Genomic DNA, 20,779 nt, shown 5'->3' on the forward strand with positions numbered 1-20,779 from the left:
TGTGACTGGGTCACATCCTGATAGCATTAGCCAGCATTAATATAAACACTGAACATCTATAGCTGGTTGACGTACGTGTAAAAAGGTGTCTGCATACTCACTGTGTGCCTCTGTGTGAGGTGTGACTGTACTGTATATCACAGACTGATTATGTAAGGTGTGTGTGTGTGTGTGTGTGTGTGTGTGTGTGTGCGTGCGTGCCTTTGTGTGTGTGTGTGTGTGTGTGTGTGTGAGGGAGGGAGGGAGGGAGGGAGGGAGGGAGGGAGGGAGGGAGGGAGGGAGGGAGGGAGGGAGGGAGGGAGGACGACCTTCTGCTTGGACTGAGGGATCTGGGTCAGCACTGCAGAGTGGTAGACACATTGACTCAACAGACAGGAAAGAGAGAGGGTGAGAGAGAGAGAGAGAGAGAGAGAGAGAGAGAGAGAGAGAGAGAGAGAGAGAGAGAGAGAGAAAGAGAAAGAGAGGGTGATAGAGAGAGAGAGCGAGAGAGAGAGAGAGAGAGAGAGAGAGAGAGAAGGTGATAGAGAGAGAGAGATGGTGAGATCTCAGTAAGGTCCAGTCGCCAAAAAAGGTCCAGTCGCCAAAAAAGGTCCAATCGCCAGGACCACAAATACAAATTCCATCTAGACACTGTTGCCCATGAACACACAAAAAACTATACATACCTTGGCCTAAACATCAGCGCCACATGTAACTTCCACAAAGCTGTGAACGATCTGAGAGACAAGGCAAGAAGGGCATTCTATGCCATCAAAAGGAACATAAATTTCAACATACCAATTAGGATCTTGCTAAAAATACTCAAATCAGTCATAGAGCCCATTGCTCTTTATGGTTGTGAGGTCTGGGGTCCGCTCACCAACCAAGAATTCACAAAATGGGACAAACACCAAATTGAGACTGCATGCAGAATTCTGCAAAAATATCCTCCGTAGAACACCAAATAATGCATGCAGAGCAGAATTAGGCCGATACCCACTAATTATCAAAATCCTGAAAAGAGCCGTTAAATTCTACAACCACCTAAAAGGAAGCGATTCCCAAACCTTCCACAACAAAGCCATCACCTACAGAGAGATGAACCTGGAGAAGAGTCCCCTAAGCAAGCTGGTTCTGGGGCTCTGTTCACAAACACAAACACACCCCACAGAGCCCCAGGACAGCAGCACAATTAGACCCAACCAAATCATGAGAAAACAAAAAGATAATTACTTGACACATTGGAAAGAATTAACAAAAAAACAGAGCAAACTAGAATGCTATTTGGCCTTAAACAGAGAGTACACAGTGGCAGAATACCTGACCACTGTGACTGACCCAAACTTAAGGAAAGCTTTGACTATGCACAGACTCAGTGAGCATAGCCTTGCTATTGAGAAAGGTCGCCGTAGGCAGACCTGGCTCTCAAGAGAAAACAGGCTATGTGCACACTGCCCACAAAATGAGGTGGAAACTGAGCTGCACTTCCTAACCTCCTGTCAAATGTATGACCATATTAGAGAGACATATTTCCCTCAGATGACACAGACTTATTTTCCACCATAATTTGCAAATAAATTCATAAAAAATACTACAATGTGATTTTCTGGAGAAAAAAAATTCTCATTTTGTCTGTCATAGATGAAGTGTACCTATGATGAAAATTACAGGCCTCTCTCGTCTTTTTAAGTGGGAGAACTTGCACAATTGGTGGCTGACTAAATACTTTTTTGCCCCACTGTATATATTTAATATGACATTTTAAATGTCTTTATTCTTTTGGAACTTTTGTGAGTGCAATGATTACTGTTTTTATTGTTTATTTCACTTTTGTTATTATCTATTTCACTTGCTTTGGCAATGTTAACACATGTGTCCAATGCCAATAAAGACCTTTGAATTGAAATTGAATTGAGAACACATGGTCCCTGACTCCAAAACTCTCAAAGACCAACATAGACCCAGACACCAGCTTAGAGCTTCTGAGACATACTCTACAACATTCACTCAAGGGTGCTTAGAATATCTATTGGAAACGGTGCCTGGGGAAGTCCTGCAGCATCATCAAGGACCCCACACACCCCAGCCACGAGCTGGTCACTCCCTTACTGTCAGGCAGACGGTATCGGAGCATGAGGTCTGATACCAACAGGTTCAGAGAGTTTCCATCTACAATCCTGTCAGACTGCTGAACACTTGAAATGGACTGACCACCTGCTCTGATTCTAACAGGACTGACCACCTGCTCTGATTCTAACAGGACTGACCACCTGCTCTGATTCTAACAGGACTGACCACCTGCTCTGATTCTAACCCTAACAGGACTGACCACCTGCTCTAATTCTAACAGGACTGACCACCTGCTCTGATTCTAACAGGACTGACCTCCTCCTTTGATTCTAACTGGACTGACCACCTGCTCTGATTCTAACCCCTAACAGGACTGACCACCTGCTCTGATTCTAACAGGACTGACCTCCTCCTTTGATTCTAACAGGACTGACCTCCTCCTTTGATTCTAACAGGACTGACCTCCTCCTTTGATTCTAACTGGACTGACCTCCTCCTTTGATTCTAACTGGACTAGTACAAAGATCTCAAGATAAGGAGGAAGGTGAGGGATCAGCCCAGAACTACACGGCAGGACCTGGTCAATGACCTGAAGAGAGCTGGGACCACAGTCTCAAAGAAAACCATTAGTAACACACTATGCAGTCATGGGTTAAAATCCTGCAGCGCACGCAAGGTCCCCCTGCTCAAGCCAGCGCATGTCCAGGCCCGTCTGAAGTTTGCCAATGACCATCTGGATGATCCAGAGGAATGGAAGAAGGTCATGTGGTCTGATGAGACAAAAATATAGCTTTTTGGTCTAAACTCCACTCGCCATGTTTGGAGGAAGAAGAAGGATGAGTACAACCCCAAGAACACCATCCCAACCGTGAAGCTTGGAGGTGGAAACATCATTCTTTGGGGATGCTTTTCTGCAAAGGGGACAAGACCGTATTGAGGGGAGGATGGATTGGGCCATGTATTGCGAGATCTTGGCCAACAACCTCCTTCCCTCAATAAGAGCATTGAAGATGGGTCGTGGCTGGGTCTTCCAGCATGACAACGACCCGAAACACACAGCCAGGGCAACTAAGGAGTGGCTCCGTAAGAAGCATCTCAAGGTCCTGGAGTGGCCTAGCCAGTCTCCAGACCCAATAGAAAATCTTTGGAGGGAGCTGAAAGTCTGTATTGCCCAGCGACAGCCCTGAAACCTGAAAGATCTGGATAAGGTCTGTATGGAGGAGTGGGCCAAAATCCCTACTGCAGTGTGTGCAAACCTAGTCAAGAACTACAGGAAACATATGATCTCTGTAACAAAGGTTTCTGTACCAAATATGAAGGGCTGCTTTTCTGATGTATCAAATACTTATGTCATACAATAAAATGCAAATGAATTACTTAAAAATCATACAATGTGATTTTCTGTATTTTTTTAGACTCCGTCTCTCACAGTTGAAGTGTACCTATGATAAAAATGACAGACCTCTCTCTACATGCTTTGTAAGTAGGAAAACCTGCAAAATCGGCAATGTATCAAATACTTGTTCTCCCCACTGTATATATATACACACACACACACACACACACACACACACACACACACACACTAAACAAACAGGGGTTGTGCAGGTAGGTAGTCTACAGGTACAGTTCATTCGGAAAGTATTCAGACACCTTGACTTTTTCTACATTTTCTAACATTACAGCCTTATTCTAAAATGTATTAAATAAAAGTTTTTCCTCATCAATCTACAGTACCCCATAATGACATCACAATACCCCATAATGACATCACAATACCCCATAATGACATCACAATACCCCATAATGACATCACAATACCCCATAATGACATCACAATACCCCATAATGAAAAGTGAAAACAGGTTATTTTTTTTTACCTTTATTTAACTAGGCAAGTCAGTTAAGAACAATTTCTTATTTTCAATGACGGCCTAGGAACAGTGGGTTAACTGCCTGTTCAGGGGAAGAACGACAGATTTGTACCTTGGGATTTGAACTTGCAACCTTCCGGTTACTAGACCAACGCTCTAACCACTAGGCTACCCTGCCATTATAATTTTTAGCAAAAGTATTAAAAATAAAAAACAGAAATATCTTATTCACACAAGTATTCAGACCCTTTGCTGTGAGATTTGAAATTGAGCTCAGGTGCATCCTGTTTCCATTGATCATCCTTGAGATGTTTCTACAACTTGATTGGAGTCCACTTGTGGTAAATTCAATTGATTGGACATGATTTGGAAAGGCACACACCTGTCTATATAAGATCCCACAGTTGACAGTGAATGTCAGAGCAAAAACCAAGCCACGGGGTCGAAGGAATTGTCTGTAGAGCTCCGGGACAGGATTGTGTTGAGGCACAGATCTGGGGAAGGGTACCAAAACATTTCTGCAGCATTGAAGGTCCCCAAGAACACAGTGGCCTCCATCATTCTTAAATGGAAGAAGTTTGAAACCACCAAAGACTCTTACTAGAGCTGGCCGTCTGGCCAAACTGAGCAATCGGGGGAGAAGGGCCTTGGTCAGGGAGGTGACTAAGAACCCGATGGTCACTCTGAAAGAGCTCCATAGTTCCTCTGTGAAAATGGGATAACCTTCCAGAAAAAAACCCATCTTTGCAGCACTACACCAATCAGGCCTTTATGGTAGAGTGGCCAGACGGAAGCCACTCCTCAGTAAAAGGCACATGAAAGCCTGCTAGGAGTTTGCCAAAAGGCAAGGACTCTCAGACCATGAGAAACAAGACTCTCTGGTCTGATGAAACCAAGATTGAACTCTTTTGCCTGAATGCCAAGAGTCACATCTGAAGGGAACCTGGCACCATCCCTACTGTGAAGCATGGTGGTGGCAGCATCATGCTGTGGGGAAGTTTTTCAGCGGCAGAGACTGGGAGACTAGGCAGGATCGAGGGAAAGATGAACAGAGCAAAGTACAGAGAGATCCTTGATGAAAACCTGCTCCAGAGCGCTCAGGACCTCAGACTGGGGTGAAGGTTCACCTTCCAACAGGACAAAGACCCTAAGCACACAGCCAAGACAACACAGGAGTGGCTTTGGGACAAGTCTCTGAATGTCCTTGAGTGGCCCAGCCAGAGCCCGGACTTGAACCCAATCGAAAATCTCTGGAGAGACCTGAAAAAAGCTGTGCAGTGACGCTCTCCATCCAACCTGACAGGGCTTGACAGGATCTGCAGAGAAGAATGGGAGAAACTCCCCAAATACAGGTGTGCCAAGCTTGTAGCGTCACACCCAAGAAGACTTGAGGCTGTAATCACTGCCAAAGGTGCTTCAACAAAGTACTGAGTAAAGGGTCTGAATACTTATGTAAATGTACAAAAATAAAACAATAAAGACTGTTTTTGCTTTGTCATTATGGGGTATTGTGTGTAGATTGATGAGAGAAAACAACAATTTAATACATTTTAGAATAAGCGTGTAATGTGACAAAATGTGGAAAAAGTCAAGGGGTCTGAATACTTTCTGAATGCACTGCAGGTAGTCTGAGGGGTGGGTAGTCTGGGTAGGTAGTCTGGATAGGTAGTCTGAGGGGTGGGTAGTCTGGGTAGGTAGTCTGGATAGGTAGTCTGAGGGGTAGATAGTCTGGGTAGGTAGTCTGAGGGGTAGATAGTCTGGGTAGGTAGTCTGGGTAGGTAGTCTGAGGGGTAGATAGTCTGGGTAGGTAGTCTGGGTAGGTAGTCTGAGGGGTAGATAGTCTGCGTAGGTAGTCTGGATAGGTAGTCTGAGAGGTAGGTAGTCTGGGGGGTAGGTAGTCTGGGTAGGTAGTCTGGATAGGTAGTCTGAGAGGTAGGTAGTCTGCGTAGGTAGTCTGGATAGGTAGTCTGAGAGGTAGATAGTCTGGGTAGGTAGTCTGGGTAGGTAGTCTGGGTAGGTAGTCTGGGGGGTAGGTAGTCTGGGTAGGTAGTCTGCGGGGTAGGTAGTCTGCGGGGTAGGTAGTCTGGGTAGGTAGTCTGGATAGGTAGCCTGCAGGTACAGTAGGAAACCTGCAGCTTGGTAGCCTGCAGGTACAGTAGGTAGTCTGCAGCTTGGTACCCTGCAGGTACAGTAGGTAGTCTGCAGAGCTCATCCATAAAGGAGGCTAATAGATGTTGACAACCTGGGTGGAGTTCAGAGGCTGATTACCTTTGGCTCGCTGGGTAATCAGCTTAGGTGTCTGGAGTGGTAACTAGCTAGCAGAGCTCTGGATTTGCTCCCTGGTAAACAACTTGATTGATTCTGATCTAGTCAACAAAATGAAGTTGATATTTTTTTGTAGCGTGTGTGAAAATGCACTGGATTCCTTTGCATTGTGTGTGTGTGTGTGTGTGTGTGTGTGTGTGTGTGTGTGTGTGTGCGCTCAAAGCCCCCCTACCTTAGAGATGAGTTCGTCGTGGTTGGCCAGGTGTGCCCGACAGTGTATACAGCTGTAGGTGCGATGACACGAGGGCAGGTAGGCCTGAAACGTCTTCGACTTGGTCATCTTCACCATGTCACATGGGCGGGGCTCTGGGCTGTGATTGGCTGATGTGCCGGGGGCTGCGGCGTCCGGGCTAGCGGCGGACGAGCAGCAGCTCTGCTGAACTTGCTGACAGAAGAAGCACTGGAAGATGCAAGCAAAAGCCGTCGTTGTTGAGGAGTGGGTGTGTGGCGGCAGGCTCCACACAGCAACCACGAGGAAACTACACCTGGAGAGGAAGACAGGAAGAATATTAAGACAGAGAGTTAGGAGAGGGGACAAGAGGAGAGAGGGAAGGAGGAGAGGGGGAGAGAGGAGAGATGAGAAGGCGAGAGAGGAGAATTTGAGAGGAGAATAGGAGAGGGAGAGGGAGAGAGGAGAATAGGAGAGAAGAGAATAGGAGAGGGGAGGGAGAGAGGAGAATAGGAGAGAAGAGAATAGGAGAGGGGAGGGAGAGAGGAGAATATGAGAGAGGAGAATAGGAGAGGGGAGGGAGAGAGGAGAATAGGAGAGAGGAGAATAGGAGAGGGGAGGGAGAGAGGAGAATAGGAGAGAAGAGAATAGGAGAGGAGAGGGAGAGAGGAGAATAGGAGAGGAGAGGGAGAGAGGAGAATATGAGAGGAGAATAGGAGAGAGGAGAATAGGAGAGGGGTGGGAGAGAGGAGAATAGGAGAGGAGAGGGAGTGAGGAGAATATGAGAGGAGAATAGGAGAGAGGAGAATAGGAGAGGGGTGGGAGAGAGGAGAATAGGAGAGGAGAGGGAGAGAGGAGAATATGAGAGGAGAATAGGAGAGAGGAGAATAGGAGAGGGGTGGGAGAGAGGAGAATAGGAGAGGGAGAGAAGAGAATAGGAGAGGGGAGGGAGAGAGGAGAATATGTTGAAGCAATTTCTCAAGACTTCAGTCAGGAAGTTAAAGCTTGGTCGCAAATGGGTCTTCCAAATGGACAATGACCCCAAGCATACTTTCAAAGTTGTGGCAAAATGGCTTAAGGACAACAAAGTCAAGGTATTGGAGTGGCCATCACAAAGACCTGACATCAACCCCATAGAAATTTGTGGGCAGAACTGAAAAGCATGTGCGAGCAAGGAGGCCTGACTCAGTTACACCAGCTCTGTCAGGAGGAATGGGACAAAATTCACCCAACTTATTGTGGGAAGCTTGTGGAAGGCTACCCGAAACATTTGATCCAAGTTAAACAATTTAAAGGCAATGCTACCAAATACTAATTGAGTATGTAAACTTCTGACCCACTGGGAATGTGATGAAAGAAATAAAAGCTGAAATAAATCATTCTCTCTACTATTATTCTGACATTTCACATTCTTAAAATAAAGTGGTGATCCTAACTGACCTAAAACAGGGAATTTTTACTAGGCTTAAATGTCAGGAATTGTGAAAAACTGAGTTTAAATGTATTTGGCTAAGGTGTATGTAAACTTCCAACTTCAACTGATCAGTCACTGTGGGGACGACGTCCTCGATGCACTTATTGATTGAGCCAGTGACCCCTCAATGCCATAGGAAGAATCCCGGAACATATTCCAGTCTGAGCTGCAAAACAGTCCTGTAGCTTAGCATCTGCTTCATCTGACCACTTTTTTATTTATCTAGTCATTGATGCTCCCTGCTTTAATTTTAGCTCGTAAGCAGGAATCAGGAGGATAGAGTTATGGTCAGATTTACCAAATGGAGGGCGAGGGAGAGCTTTGTACGCATCTCTGTGTGTGGAGTAAAGGTGGTCTAGAAATGTTTTTCCTCTGGTTGCACATTTAACATGTTGATAGAAATGAAGTAAAACTGATTTAAGCTTCCCTGCATTAAAGTTCCCAGCCACTAGGAGGCGCCGCCTCGGGATGAGCGTTTTCCTGTTTGCCTATGGCCTTAAACAGCTCATTGAGTGTGGTTTTAGTGCCAGCATCGGTCTCTGGTGGTATGTAGACAGCTACGAAAACTACAGACGACAACTCACTGGGTAGACAGTGTGGTCTACAGCTTATCATGAGATACTCTACCTCAGGCGAGCAAAACCTCGAGACTTCCTTAGATGTCGTGCACCAGCTGTTGTTTACATATATGCATAGGCCCCCGCCCCGTGTCTTTACCAGTGGCTCCTGTTCTGTCCTGCCGATAGAGTGTATAACGCGCCAGCAGTATGTTCTTTTAATGTCGTCGTCCAGCCACGATTCGGTGAAACATAAGATTTTACAGTTTTTAATGTCCTGGTGGTAGAATATGTGTGCTTTCAGTTCATCCCATTTATTTTGCAGCAATTTAACGTTAGCTAGAAGTACGGAAGGCAAGGGCAGATTAGCCACTCGTCTCCTGATCCTCACAAGGCACCCTGATCTCTTTCCGCAGAATCTCAGTTTCCTTCTCCAGCGAATAACAGGGATTTGGCCCTGGTCGGGTGTCTGTAGTAGTATATCCCTCCCGTCCAACTCCATTGAAGAACTCTTTGTCCAGTTTGAGGTGAGCAATCGCAGTACTGATGTCCAGAAGCTTTTTTCAGTCATAAGAGACGGTAGCAGCAACATTATGTACAAAACAAGTTACGAACAACGCAATATATCGTGCAGCCCTAGTATAAACACCATACACACACACACACACATACTCTCACACATACACATATGACACACAGACACACCTGGGGCCTAAAATTGAAAACTAACAGTACAAATGAAAAGTTTGGACACCTACTCATTCAAGGGTTTTTCTTTATTTTTACTATTTTCTACATTGTAGAATAATAGTGTAGACATCCAAACTATGAAATAACACATATGGAATCATGTAGTAACCAACAAGTGTTAAACAAAACAAAATATATTTTACATTTGAGATTCTTCAAAGTAGCCACCCTTTGCAAACTCTTGGCATTCTCTCAACCAGCTTCACCTGGAATTATTTTCCAACAGCCTTGAAGGAGTTCCTACATAATGCTAGCTAAGCACTTTTTTTCTGCGTTTCCTTCACTCTGCAGTCCAACTTATCTCAAACCACCTCATTTGGTTTGAGGTCAGGTGATTGTGGAGGCCAGGTCATCTGATCACTCTCCTTCTTGGTCAAATAGCCCTTACACAGCCTGGAGGAAAACAAGTGATTGTCCCACTAAGTCCAAACCAGATGGGATGGTGTATCGCTGCAGAATGCTGTGGTAGCCATGCTGGGTAAGTGTGCCTTGAATTCTAAATAAGTCACTGACAGTGTCACCAGCAAAGCACCATCACACCTCCTCCTCCATGCTTCACGGTGGGAACCACACGTGCGGAGATCACATGCGGAGTCTCATAAAGACACGGCGGTTGTATACCAACCCTATCTTGTCACAACACAACTGATTGGCTCAAATGCTTTAAGAAGGAAAGAAATACCACAAATTAACTTTTAACAAGGCACACCTGTTAATTGAAATGCATTCCAGGTGACTCATGAAGCTGGTTGAGAGAATGCCAAGAGTGTGCAAAGCTGTCATCAAGGCAAAGGGTGGCTACTTTGAAGAATCTCAAATATAAAATATATTTTGATTTGTTTAACACTTTTGGTTACTACATGATTTCATATGTTATTTCATAGTTTTGATGTCTTCACTATTATTATACAATGTAGAAAATAGTACAAATGAATAAAAACCCTGGAATGAGTAGGTGTGTCCAAACTTTTGACTGGTAGTGTATGTCGCGATTGGGTTCAGTCAGTCCTCTGAATGAATCCTCCCCAGCTAGCTAGTTTATGCGTGTGACTAAAAAAATTCAGCGAGAATTTCAAACTTGTCTCACGAAATTGAGACCTCATATGAGCTACGCTATCCAAGTACTTCCCTCTCCTTACTGGCCTGATATAAACTACACTGTCTAGTTACTTCCCTCCCAGTTACTGCAGGACAGCATCGGAAATCGGGACTCGGGTGCGAAGGAAACCCTGTGTTGTTGTTGTGTTGCCGGGTGGCAGCGCCAACTCTCCTCATTGAGTAGTGTTACTGTATCACGGTGACATCCAGATGGTTACTATCAATATTACAAGGTTTCTCTCATGTCGGCTGCTTTCCTACTGGACATATAAATCAGTGGAATGGAATAAATTTGCTATGTTAGCTACCGCCAGCGACATGATACAGCCGCCCGGTGGGAGGCACCTCTAAACAGGACCGTTGTAGCCGCCTGGTAGGAAGGACCTCTAAACAGGACCGGTGTAGCCTCCCGGTGGGAAGCACCTCTAAACAGGACCGTTGTAGCCTCCCGGTGGGAAGTACCTCTAAACAGGACCGTTGTAGCCTCCCGGTGGGAAGTACCTCTAAACAGGACCGTTGTAGCCTCCCGGTAGGAAGCACCTCTAAACAGGACCGTTGTAGCCTCCCGGTGGGAAGCACCTCTAAACAGGACCGTTGTAGCCTCCCGGTGGGAAGCACCTCTAAACAGGACCGTTGTAGCCTCCCGGTGGGAAGCACCTCTAAACAGGACCGTTGTAGCCTCCCGCTAGGAAGCACCTCTAAACAGGACCGTTGTAGCCTCCCGGTAGGAAGCACCTCTAAACAGGACCGTTGTAGCCTCCCGGTGGGAAGCACCTCTAAACAGGACCGTTGTAGCCTCCCGGTGGGAAGCACCTCTAAACAGGACCGTTGTAGCCTCCCGGTGGGAAGCACCTCTAAACAGGACCGTTGTAGCCTCCCGGTGGGAAGCACCTCTAAACAGGACCGTTGTAGCCGCCTGGTAGGAAGCACCTCTAAACAGGACCGTTGTAGCCTCCCGGTAGGAAGCACCTCTAAACAGGACCGTTGTAGCCGCCCGGTAGGAAGCACCTCTAAACAGGACCGTTGTAGCGGCCCGGTAGGAAGCACCTCTAAACAGGACCGTTGTAGCCTCCCGGTGGGAAGCACCTCTAAACAGGACCGTTGTAGCCTCCCGGTGGGAAGCACCTCTAAACAGGACCGTTGTAGCCGCCCGGTAGGAAGCACCTCTAAACAGGACCGTTGTAGCCTCCCGGTGGGAAGCACCTCTAAACAGGACCGTTGTAGCCTCCCGGTGGGAAGCACCTCTAAACAGGACCGTTGTAGCCTCCCGGTAGGAAGCACCTCTAAACAGGACCGTTGCACTGGTCCTTCACACCGGCTTGTCGTTACGTGAGCTGGAATGTCAAGGTGACATCCAGATTCTAGATGGTGACCAAATACTAAAAGTTATTTCTCCTAACTTTATTTGACTAGTTTTAAATAGCACCATGCTAGTGTTGTTGCATAAACTATCTGAGAAGGACTCATCGGGAGGACAGTCTATTCATTTCCGCTCCAGCTGTGCGACGTACGTCATCAGTTTGGGCACCATGCGTGTCCATGTAGCAGCCTCTCCCGTTCACAACCCTCCCCACTGTGTTAAGTGAACAATCAGCTTGTAAACACCTTTAAAAATACGAGCACATTACCAGAGCACTGCCAAAATGACGTTGTATGTGTGTGTATGTAAGAGAGAAAGTCATCTCATGTCCGAAAACCACGACACAGATGAACAAGGAATTTCACCCTGGGGGACGACGACCCTGCTACTGTTTAAATGGGGGAATTTCACCCTGGGGGGACCCTGCTACTGTTTTAATAGGGGATTTTTTTCACCCTGGGTGGACGGGGGACGACCCTGCTACTGTTTAAATGGGGGAATTGCACCCTGCGGGGACCCTGCTACTGTTTTAATGGGGGAATTTCACCCTGAGGGGGCCCTGCTTCTGTTTAAATGGGGGAATTTCACCCTGGGGGGGACCCTGCTACTGTTTAAATGGGGGAATTTCACCCTGGGTGGACGGGGGACGACCCTGCTACTGTTTAAATGGGGGAATTGCACCCTGCGGGGACCCTGCTACTGTTTTAATGGGGGAATTTCACCCTGAGGGGGCCCTGCTTCTGTTTAAATGGGGGAATTTCACCCTGGGGGGGACCCTGCTACTGTTTAAATGGGGGAATTTCACCCTGGGGGGGGGGGGGGGGGCTGCTACTGTTTTAATGGGGGAATTTCACCCTGGGGGGGGGGGGGGGGGGGACCCTGCTACTGTTTTAATGGGGGAATTTCACCCTCGGGGGTGAATGATGTGTTTTAATGATAGATAAAGATGTCAGTCTTTTTGTAATGCCATTCTTTATAAACAAAGACCTGCCGTGACGCGTCGAGCACAACCTCTGTAACAGGGTTGCTTATGTTTCCACTTGACACTGCAGAAATCTGTATTCAATGTTTATGCATTCCTATTGGTTGGTTAAATGTACATATCAATAAGGTGCTATGCCATTGGTCATGCTTACAGATAGGGGAAGATTGCGAATGTTAATTCTTCCCAGTCTACTAACATTGAAATGCAAGCGCTAGGTGACGTTCTGAAATATTATAGTGTCATATTTACAATGTGTAAGAGTCCACTATGTACATGTCCTGATGAATATATACTGTATGTTACCTGGTAGATATGGGAGGTATCGTGGGATGTCCTTTTGTATGTTAGTGGTGTAAGATCACATTAGCTAGCAGACGAAGCAGGAATCTCCTGCTATCAACACACTGTCGTCCTGCACATCTAATGTGCTTCCTGTCGTCCTGCACATGTAATGTGCTTCCTGTCGTCCTGCACATGTAATGTGCTTCCTGTCGTCCTGCACATCTAATGTGCTTCCTGTCGTCCTGCACATCTAATGTGCTTCCTGTCGTCCTGCACATCTAATGTGCTTCCTGTCGTCCTGCACATCTAATGTGCTTCCTGTCGTCCTGCACATCTAATGTGCTTCCTGTCGTCCTGCACATCTAATGTGCTTCCTGTCGTCCTGCACATCTAATGTGCTTCCTGTCGTCCTGCACATCTAATGTGCTTCCTGTCGTCCTGCACATCTAATGTGCTTCCTGTCGTCCTGCACATCTAATGTGCTTCCTGTCGTCCTGCACATCTAATGTGCTTCCTGTCGTCCTGCACATCTAATGTGCTTCCTGTCGTCCGGTACTTAGATACTTACATGTATTGTATTTTATACTATTTCTGTCATTGTTTTACATAAATACCCAGTCTGATATTGACATGCTATCAGCCTATCATCAGACTAAACACCAATCAACTGGGACCGCTGGCTGGACTGTCCCTTCTTTAAAAACACAACTGAAGAGATTTACTAAGTACGATCACACGTTACACTGACGAGTCACTGGTGGTGAGACCAGTCTTCTTGTCTTGGCTGGACAGTGTTGTTTTGGAATGAGATGTTAACCCCTCCCCCCACCACCACCACAAGTTGTGCTTAGTGCACATCCGTCATCATGGCAAGGGGGCCCTCGCCTGAACCATGAAATACAGCCCCAGACCATTATTCCTCCTCCACCAAACTTTACAGTTGGCACTATGAATTGGGGCAGGTAGCGTTCTCCTGACAAACCCTGATAAGCCCATCGGACTGCCAGACGGTGAAGAGTGATTCATCACTCCAGAGAAAGTGTTTCCACTGCTTCAGAGTCCAATGGCAGCGAGCTTTACACCACTCCAGCCGACGCTTGGCATTGCGCATGGAGATCTTAGGATTGGAAACTGGCCACGGAAACCCATTTCATGAAGCTCCAGACGAACAGCTTGTGCTGACGTTGCTTCCAGAGGCAGTTTGGAACTCGGCAGTGAGTGTTGAGACTGAGGACAAATTATTTTTTCGCGCTACGAGCTTCAGCACTTGGCGGTCCAGTTCTGTGAGCTAGTGTGGTCTACCACTTCGCGGCTGAGCCGTTGTTGATCCTAGACGTTTCCACTTCACAATAACATCACTTACAGTTGACCGGGGGCAGCTCTAGCAGGACAGACATTTGGCAAACTGACTTGTTTGAAAGGCGGCATCCTATGACGGTGCCACGTTGAAAGTCACTGAGCTCTTCAGTAAGGCCCATTCTACTGACAATGTTTGTCTATGGAGATTGCATGGCGGTGTACTCCATTTTATACACCTGTCAGCAACAGGTGTGGCTGAAATAGCCCGAATTCACGAATTTGAAGCGGTGTCCACACACTTTGGTATATACAGGCTGTTTCTCAAAATGCATATATATGCTCTGAGCACCAAATGGGTCCAAATCAATGTATGAGAAACGGAGCACGGAGGGCACATATCGAATGCGTACTCCGTATGTACATTTGTACATGAAGCATGCATCGATTAGAGCTTCAACGGAGAGTATGCACAAAAAATGACGCAAAATGTCTTCCAATTAAAATGGCTGCCATTATTTGAGATGAAGTGAGAGAAAATACACTCTGACTTTGGAATGAAATGTTGCCTATTCAACATCTCATATGTTGCCTAACTACAACATTTTATCTTGATAATGTTAATTTTGGCATGTTATGTAATGTAGATTGTAAGCCCATATTAAGTCAATAGGGCTAACTGGCTAACTACTAGTACTGTTAGCTAGCCAGATAGCGACAAAGAATTGCTAGCTAACTAAACACACAAGAATTGACATCTCTCTTGCATAATATTTAGTTTTAGGTCATTTTTGCCTGTTGAATGATCTGGTTAGCTACGTTATTATGATTCACATATAGCTAGCTGATAGTTATGAAGTTAAACTGTTGCTTAGTGTATATCTTGCTTAGTCTCTATTGCCATTGTCCTGGCTGGAAGAAGGTTCAGTTAATGGGTAAATCCATAGTAAGTCAATAGGGCTAAATGGCTATGTTGCTAGCTAGCCACGAAGAATTGGTAGCTACCTTGCATAACATTAGTTCTAGGAAATTTTTGCCTGTTTAACTAGCTGGCTAGCTAGATTATTACGATTCACATATCCAGATGATAATTATGAAGTAAAATGTTTGCTTTGTGTATATCTTAGAGGAAGGTTCAGTGAATGGGGAGGTGAAGCTGAGGTAATCTCAACACTAGGAGCCACAGAACAATGTGACATATTTCACCAGAGGTATAGTTGTGAAGCATCCGCTTGGCGTTTCCATTCACTACGAAGTCCAGTGGTTGGCAGTGGGAGAAGATGGAACAAGATGGATGATTTTGACCGACATTCTGCACAATTTCTCATTGATGAAACATTTGATCTCAAAACAGTTTGCTGTTCCCAAAACTACAATCTCTTACGAACAGAGTGGACTATGTTCTGTAGACTTTACCCTTTTCCAAAGTTGAAAAAAAATGTTGTTTTAGAAGTGCAAAGGTGAATTTAATTATTGCCCACGTGCACTTCACAGAGTAGGCGTTCCCTAATGGATATATGCAAATAAATGCTAGAACGCGCCAATAGGATCTCGCTAGCTCGTGCTTGGCTCTACCCACTATGACTCATTTGCTCATTTGAAAGGACGGGCTGTGGTCTATCTTGGTTCAGTTGAAAAATCTTTGATAATACAGTGCGAGTGCTCCTCAAATTTATTGTTTTATGCATGCTTCACACTCTCGTCCTCAAAATAACGTACTCAAGAGAACGTGGTCGGAGAATCATCGGCGCATGAGAGTGTGGAGCACGGAAGTATGCACATTGAGAAACACCCATAGTGTATGCGGCTGATTAGCCAGCCTGGTCTCATAAACTAGACGTAACATATAAAACGTAAAGCCAGGACACTTATATTAGTATATGTTACGTTTGGTATGGTTACATAAGGTAGAAGATTACTTAAGATTACTTATGCCTAGCAAACCAACGGTTGTGTGTTCGAAACTCATCACGGACAACTTTAGCATTTTAGATAATTAGCAACTTCTTACTACTTTTTTTTTAGCTACATAGCATGTTAGCTAACCCTAACATAACGCTTTAACATTGACCGCTAGCCTAGCTCATGCTTGCCATCTAGCAAAAAATTACCATTAGACACCTAGCTAACGTCAGCCACAACAAATAGGAATTCCTAACATATGTTTAGCAAATGTGTAACATATTGTACGAATTGAAATTAGTGACATGCCATAGTAATTCTAATTCGTAACATATCATATGAAAATGGATGATGGACATCCACAATTAATATCATACTAATTTGCCTGCCCTGGATCTACGTTTAATATGTAACGTCTACCCCTGAGTCCAGGTTAGTCTGGCTGGTGAGATTAATGTATTTGGATTCCTTGTCTGGCTCCATGATGCCTCGCTCCCTCAGAAAGACCACGGGAGCTTCGAGCCTGGCGGTCTCACAGCTAGCCAACCAAACCAGCATGGATATCTATCACGTGTCCAGGCATCCAAATACCCACAAATAGGAAAAGCTATATTAAACACTATGACAAATAAATCCACAGCAATTTAACTTTGACGTCAGCTAAATGAACTTGCACTACTGTCATTCGAGTTACATATAGGGAGGGATATGTGATTGAAGAGTTATGACACGAAACCTCGAAGCAGCAGTGTGAAAATCTAACAAAAGAAAAATAAGCGCACAGCGGAACAGAGCAGAGCGCAGGAGCTGTTGTTTATAACAAAGGAAGGCAGCGTGCTTCATGACCACTGAGGTATGGTCTAGGTAACCAATACAGGAAGAAGAATGGAGAAGAACACCAAACAAAGGACAGCTATGGTTTCTCTCCCAAATCAACAAAACAAACAAACCAATGAGCAAAACATTGGATGCAGCAACAGGAGACACGTTTTGCGATCCCCAAGCAATAATACCAAAAAGGCATTCTCATTTCAACAACGTCTAGTTTGTTTTTATGTTATTAATGTGTTAATACAACCAAATGCATGAAGTATGTACTTGTCTTTATGGTCAACGACAATGTTTTGTTCTGGCTGTCAAATCTAAAACAATAATAACTACTAGCGTGACAAAGAAAAACAACTCCACACGTCAAAATCAACTTTAACAACGTAACCCATCATCACTACTGTCTGTAACAATGTATCACACTCACCACCTGAAACGAATCTGCTCAGAGCGAATCTTGACATATATTGACTTGTGTGCTTGATGGTAATGTTTTTCATATCATGAAACGGTTGTCCTCTTTCTAGTGTGCTTGTGTAATGGTCAAGGAGTGATGTTGTCAGGTATCCAGCAGCAGCGATCACTAAAAGCTGTCCTTTTCCTCCGTCCGTCTTTGTTGTTGTCTTTGTGTTCGTGGTAGCCTCGTCTAACGTCACTGCTGGGACAGACCCAGATTATGACAGACAGCTACAGCGACCAATAAGGGGAGGCTGCGGCTGAGGTGGAGAAACACCCGGATGTGTAAATAAATACAGGGAGATATTATCATACTGATCACGACAAGATCCACACAAGGTTACATGCCTTATTATACGTGCAGGTGAGGCTGTTTATAGAATATAATATGTTGCCTAAAAAAGAACATAGGTTTATATTCTGTAGGTCCCTTAGACCAACTGGTTAGGGGAAATACAATTTCATTCCTTCCTATAAAATATTAATATGGGCTTATTTGTTCTGTCTTCTATATGTGAACAAACACAGGCACAAGGTTGATATTTCATGATAGCATTTCTGACCAAATCAATTTCTAAATGAGATCTTCAGCTAATAGTATGAGGGGAGGGGTCAATGCATCCATATTACTGCTGACCTGTTGCAGCCAATGCAACCACCTTGATTATTATTTGACCCTGCTTGTCATCTATAAACACCTTGAAGAACGATCTGGCCTTAATGACAATGTACTCTTATAATGTCCACCCAGCACAGCCAGAAGAGGACTGGCTACCCCTCAGAGCCTGGCTCCTCTCTAGTTTCTTCCTGGGTTCCTGCCTTTCTATGGAGTGTTTCCTAGCCACAATGCTTCTAGTTCTGCATTGCTTGCTGTTTTGGGGGGTTTAGGCTGGGTTTCTGTATAAGCACTTTGTGACTTTTGCTGATGTAAAAAGGGCTTTATAAATACATCTGATTTTGATTGAGAAATACATTTTTAAAATCCACTGACAGCATAGCCTACAAGTGGCAGTCAATTATTTAATCGATTGCTTTCGGATTCCAATCTTTAAAACAAATCCTGTCCGCAGCTCTCACTGGCTATGCGTCACCTTGGAACATCTGTCAGCCTGGGATATATCTTATACTGGAAATAATAACTGAGTCAGTATGGGATGTCTAAAACCAGCCCTTCTCTATCTCACATTACATTGCCCGGATTAAAATAAAAAAACATTTAGATATTAGGCTACGACCCAATTCCCTCTAGACGTGTCTGCCTAGACATTGTTCATGACGCTCTCTCGTCACTGCATCCGATAGAACAGACCACGAACTATTCATGACTGTTAATGCAATATTAGTCTACAGGCGGGAAAGCATCTATAGGCAGTGTGTCATCGAATTAATGGAATAACTTGCAATAATAACAAAAAAAAAGTCCGGTGTTGTTATGATGATGGCAACAGCGGGGAAAACATCAATGAACCTATAGGAGGGAAGAAGCGTCGAGCTAGCCTGATGATGTCATGTGTTTTGTATCCTGCGTCGGGTTTTAGTAATGCTCTGTGCTACATCTCATGTCATTAGCCCACTGCAAGTTAGGACGGCGAGCCGATATTGACCGTGATAATCATTTTACTGGATCCTGACATTGGATCATATAGACGACTGATTTTATTGTCATTTTATTCTTATCCTCCAGCTGAGCAACATCAATGGGATATCAGTCAATGTGACCTTTGAAAGCGAGTGGGAATACTAAATAAATACAATGTGGTTATTATAGCCTACTTATAACTAGGTTATAACCAATTATAACCAAAGGGCTAGTTATAGCCTATGGACATGTCCAAGTTTAAACTCTCCAGAACTACATTTTTTTTTTATCCGTAATCATTGTATTGATTGAAGCAGAACCATTATACACAGATACTTACACAAAACAATGTTTTATTCCCGTTTGAACGTAGGAAGCGGAGGTAATAATTACTCCGCTGAAGCTGCATGTCACATTCACAACACAGTCTGTGCCCGGGCTGCCACGGCCCCAAAGACGGAGACGTCACCTCACTGTGTTACACTCATGTTTCCATTCGGCCCAGCGGTGCAGGTAACTAACTCAATACCCGACTGTGCAGGTAACTCAATAATGAAGGAGATACTGTTGGCCTAGTCTGATCTGGCTAAAAGACTACGGCTGAACAGCAGCATGCGGGTCCGGGTTCCACACAAACAAACTCCGTCCTATCTGTACATCCTTTTAGACTTCAACACGGTCGGCTCGGGTCTTTCTCCAGTCTCAGCAAATCATTGCAGATTCCGACTGAGCCTCAAGTGATTCAATCCATGCACAAATAACACAGCGGACTGGGGCAGTTAAAGGAGAGATGAAGAGTAGCCTTGTCTAGGCTGGTTCCTGCTATCCAGTAGGTTGCCTACACTGTCGGAACAACACGTTTAAAGTCCCGAATAAAAAACTGTGCAGTTTAATTAGCGGGCTTGGTTTTCTGGATGATGTTAATTGTCATGTAGCTAGGTCACCGCCGGCGTCAGCTGGGCAGGAGGCTATCCCGTCCCTACTGCAGCTTGTCCAATATATGGAATGGAATTCAAATCCGTGTCGTGTTGTTTTGTTCTCGGCGAGGTTTAGCACTAGAGATGAAATAATGACTTCACGCACGATTCTTCAGTATATTCTAGGATCAATTCTTGCAATTGGATGAGTTGTGTTTTTTGTGTGATGATAGTTGTTTTCCCAAATGAATCATTACATTCGAATTTGTTACAAAGAGTCTGAATAAAATCATATTGCCCTCCTCTCCAATGACTCAGGACCAATTAAAATCGGAACAACCTTCCAACAACCAATTGCTTTACGGGGGGGGGTGCGGTCTCAGATGTGATCGAGGGCCAATAGCTGGAGGTCTGCAGGCTTTTAGTGATGCGCGCCCCCGAGGAAGACACGTGCCAAAAATATCAACAATGTCCATTTTATTTATTGATCTGACGTAGTTAAACATGACGTAATCTTTTTGTCGTATATATGTTGACAGTAGTCTCAGCTGTTGATCCAAGTACTCTTCAGATTCATATTGAAAGTAGGCCTATGCACAGGATAGGCTTACAACATTCACTTAATGTAGCTTAATGATACAATATATATTATGCAACGACTTATTCCCTAAATATTGTTAGTTAATAGACTATAATAAACAACAGTTTCTGTTATGCATGTAACCTATGAAATGGTAGGCTGTCAAGTTATTAAGGAAACTAGAATAATTAGTTACACTACAGCGCCCCCTTCAGGACATGGCACAGATTACACCCTGTTTCTTTATTGTTATAAGACTTGATTATATATTTTATAAACATAAACAAAACATAGAAAC

The 20,779-nt window shown here is 44.7% G+C and overlaps 1 protein-coding gene across 2 annotated transcripts in view; it reads right to left on the reverse strand.

Moving 5' to 3' along the window:
- ypel1 (yippee-like 1) overlaps nt 1-19,460 on the reverse strand; it is a 26,431-nt gene extending 6,971 nt beyond the window's left edge. Inside the window, exons 1-2 of one of the 2 annotated variants that reach the window (XM_036936555.1) lie at nt 19,325-19,460; nt 6,421-6,733 (exon numbers count right to left, since the gene is read on the reverse strand). In XM_036936555.1, the coding sequence (XP_036792450.1) occupies nt 6,421-6,537 (117 nt within the window). In that variant the 5' untranslated portion in view covers nt 6,538-6,733; nt 19,325-19,460. Of the gene's footprint in view, nt 1-6,420; nt 6,734-17,376; nt 17,813-19,324 lie in introns of those variants that run through there. The other variant, XM_036936554.1, reaches the window with a different exon arrangement.
- Between the last annotated feature and the right edge of the window lie 1,319 nt (nt 19,461-20,779).

This window comes from Oncorhynchus mykiss, chromosome 11, assembly GCF_013265735.2.
Source record: "Oncorhynchus mykiss isolate Arlee chromosome 11, USDA_OmykA_1.1, whole genome shotgun sequence".
NCBI classification, from domain to species: Eukaryota; Metazoa; Chordata; class Actinopteri; order Salmoniformes; family Salmonidae; genus Oncorhynchus; species Oncorhynchus mykiss.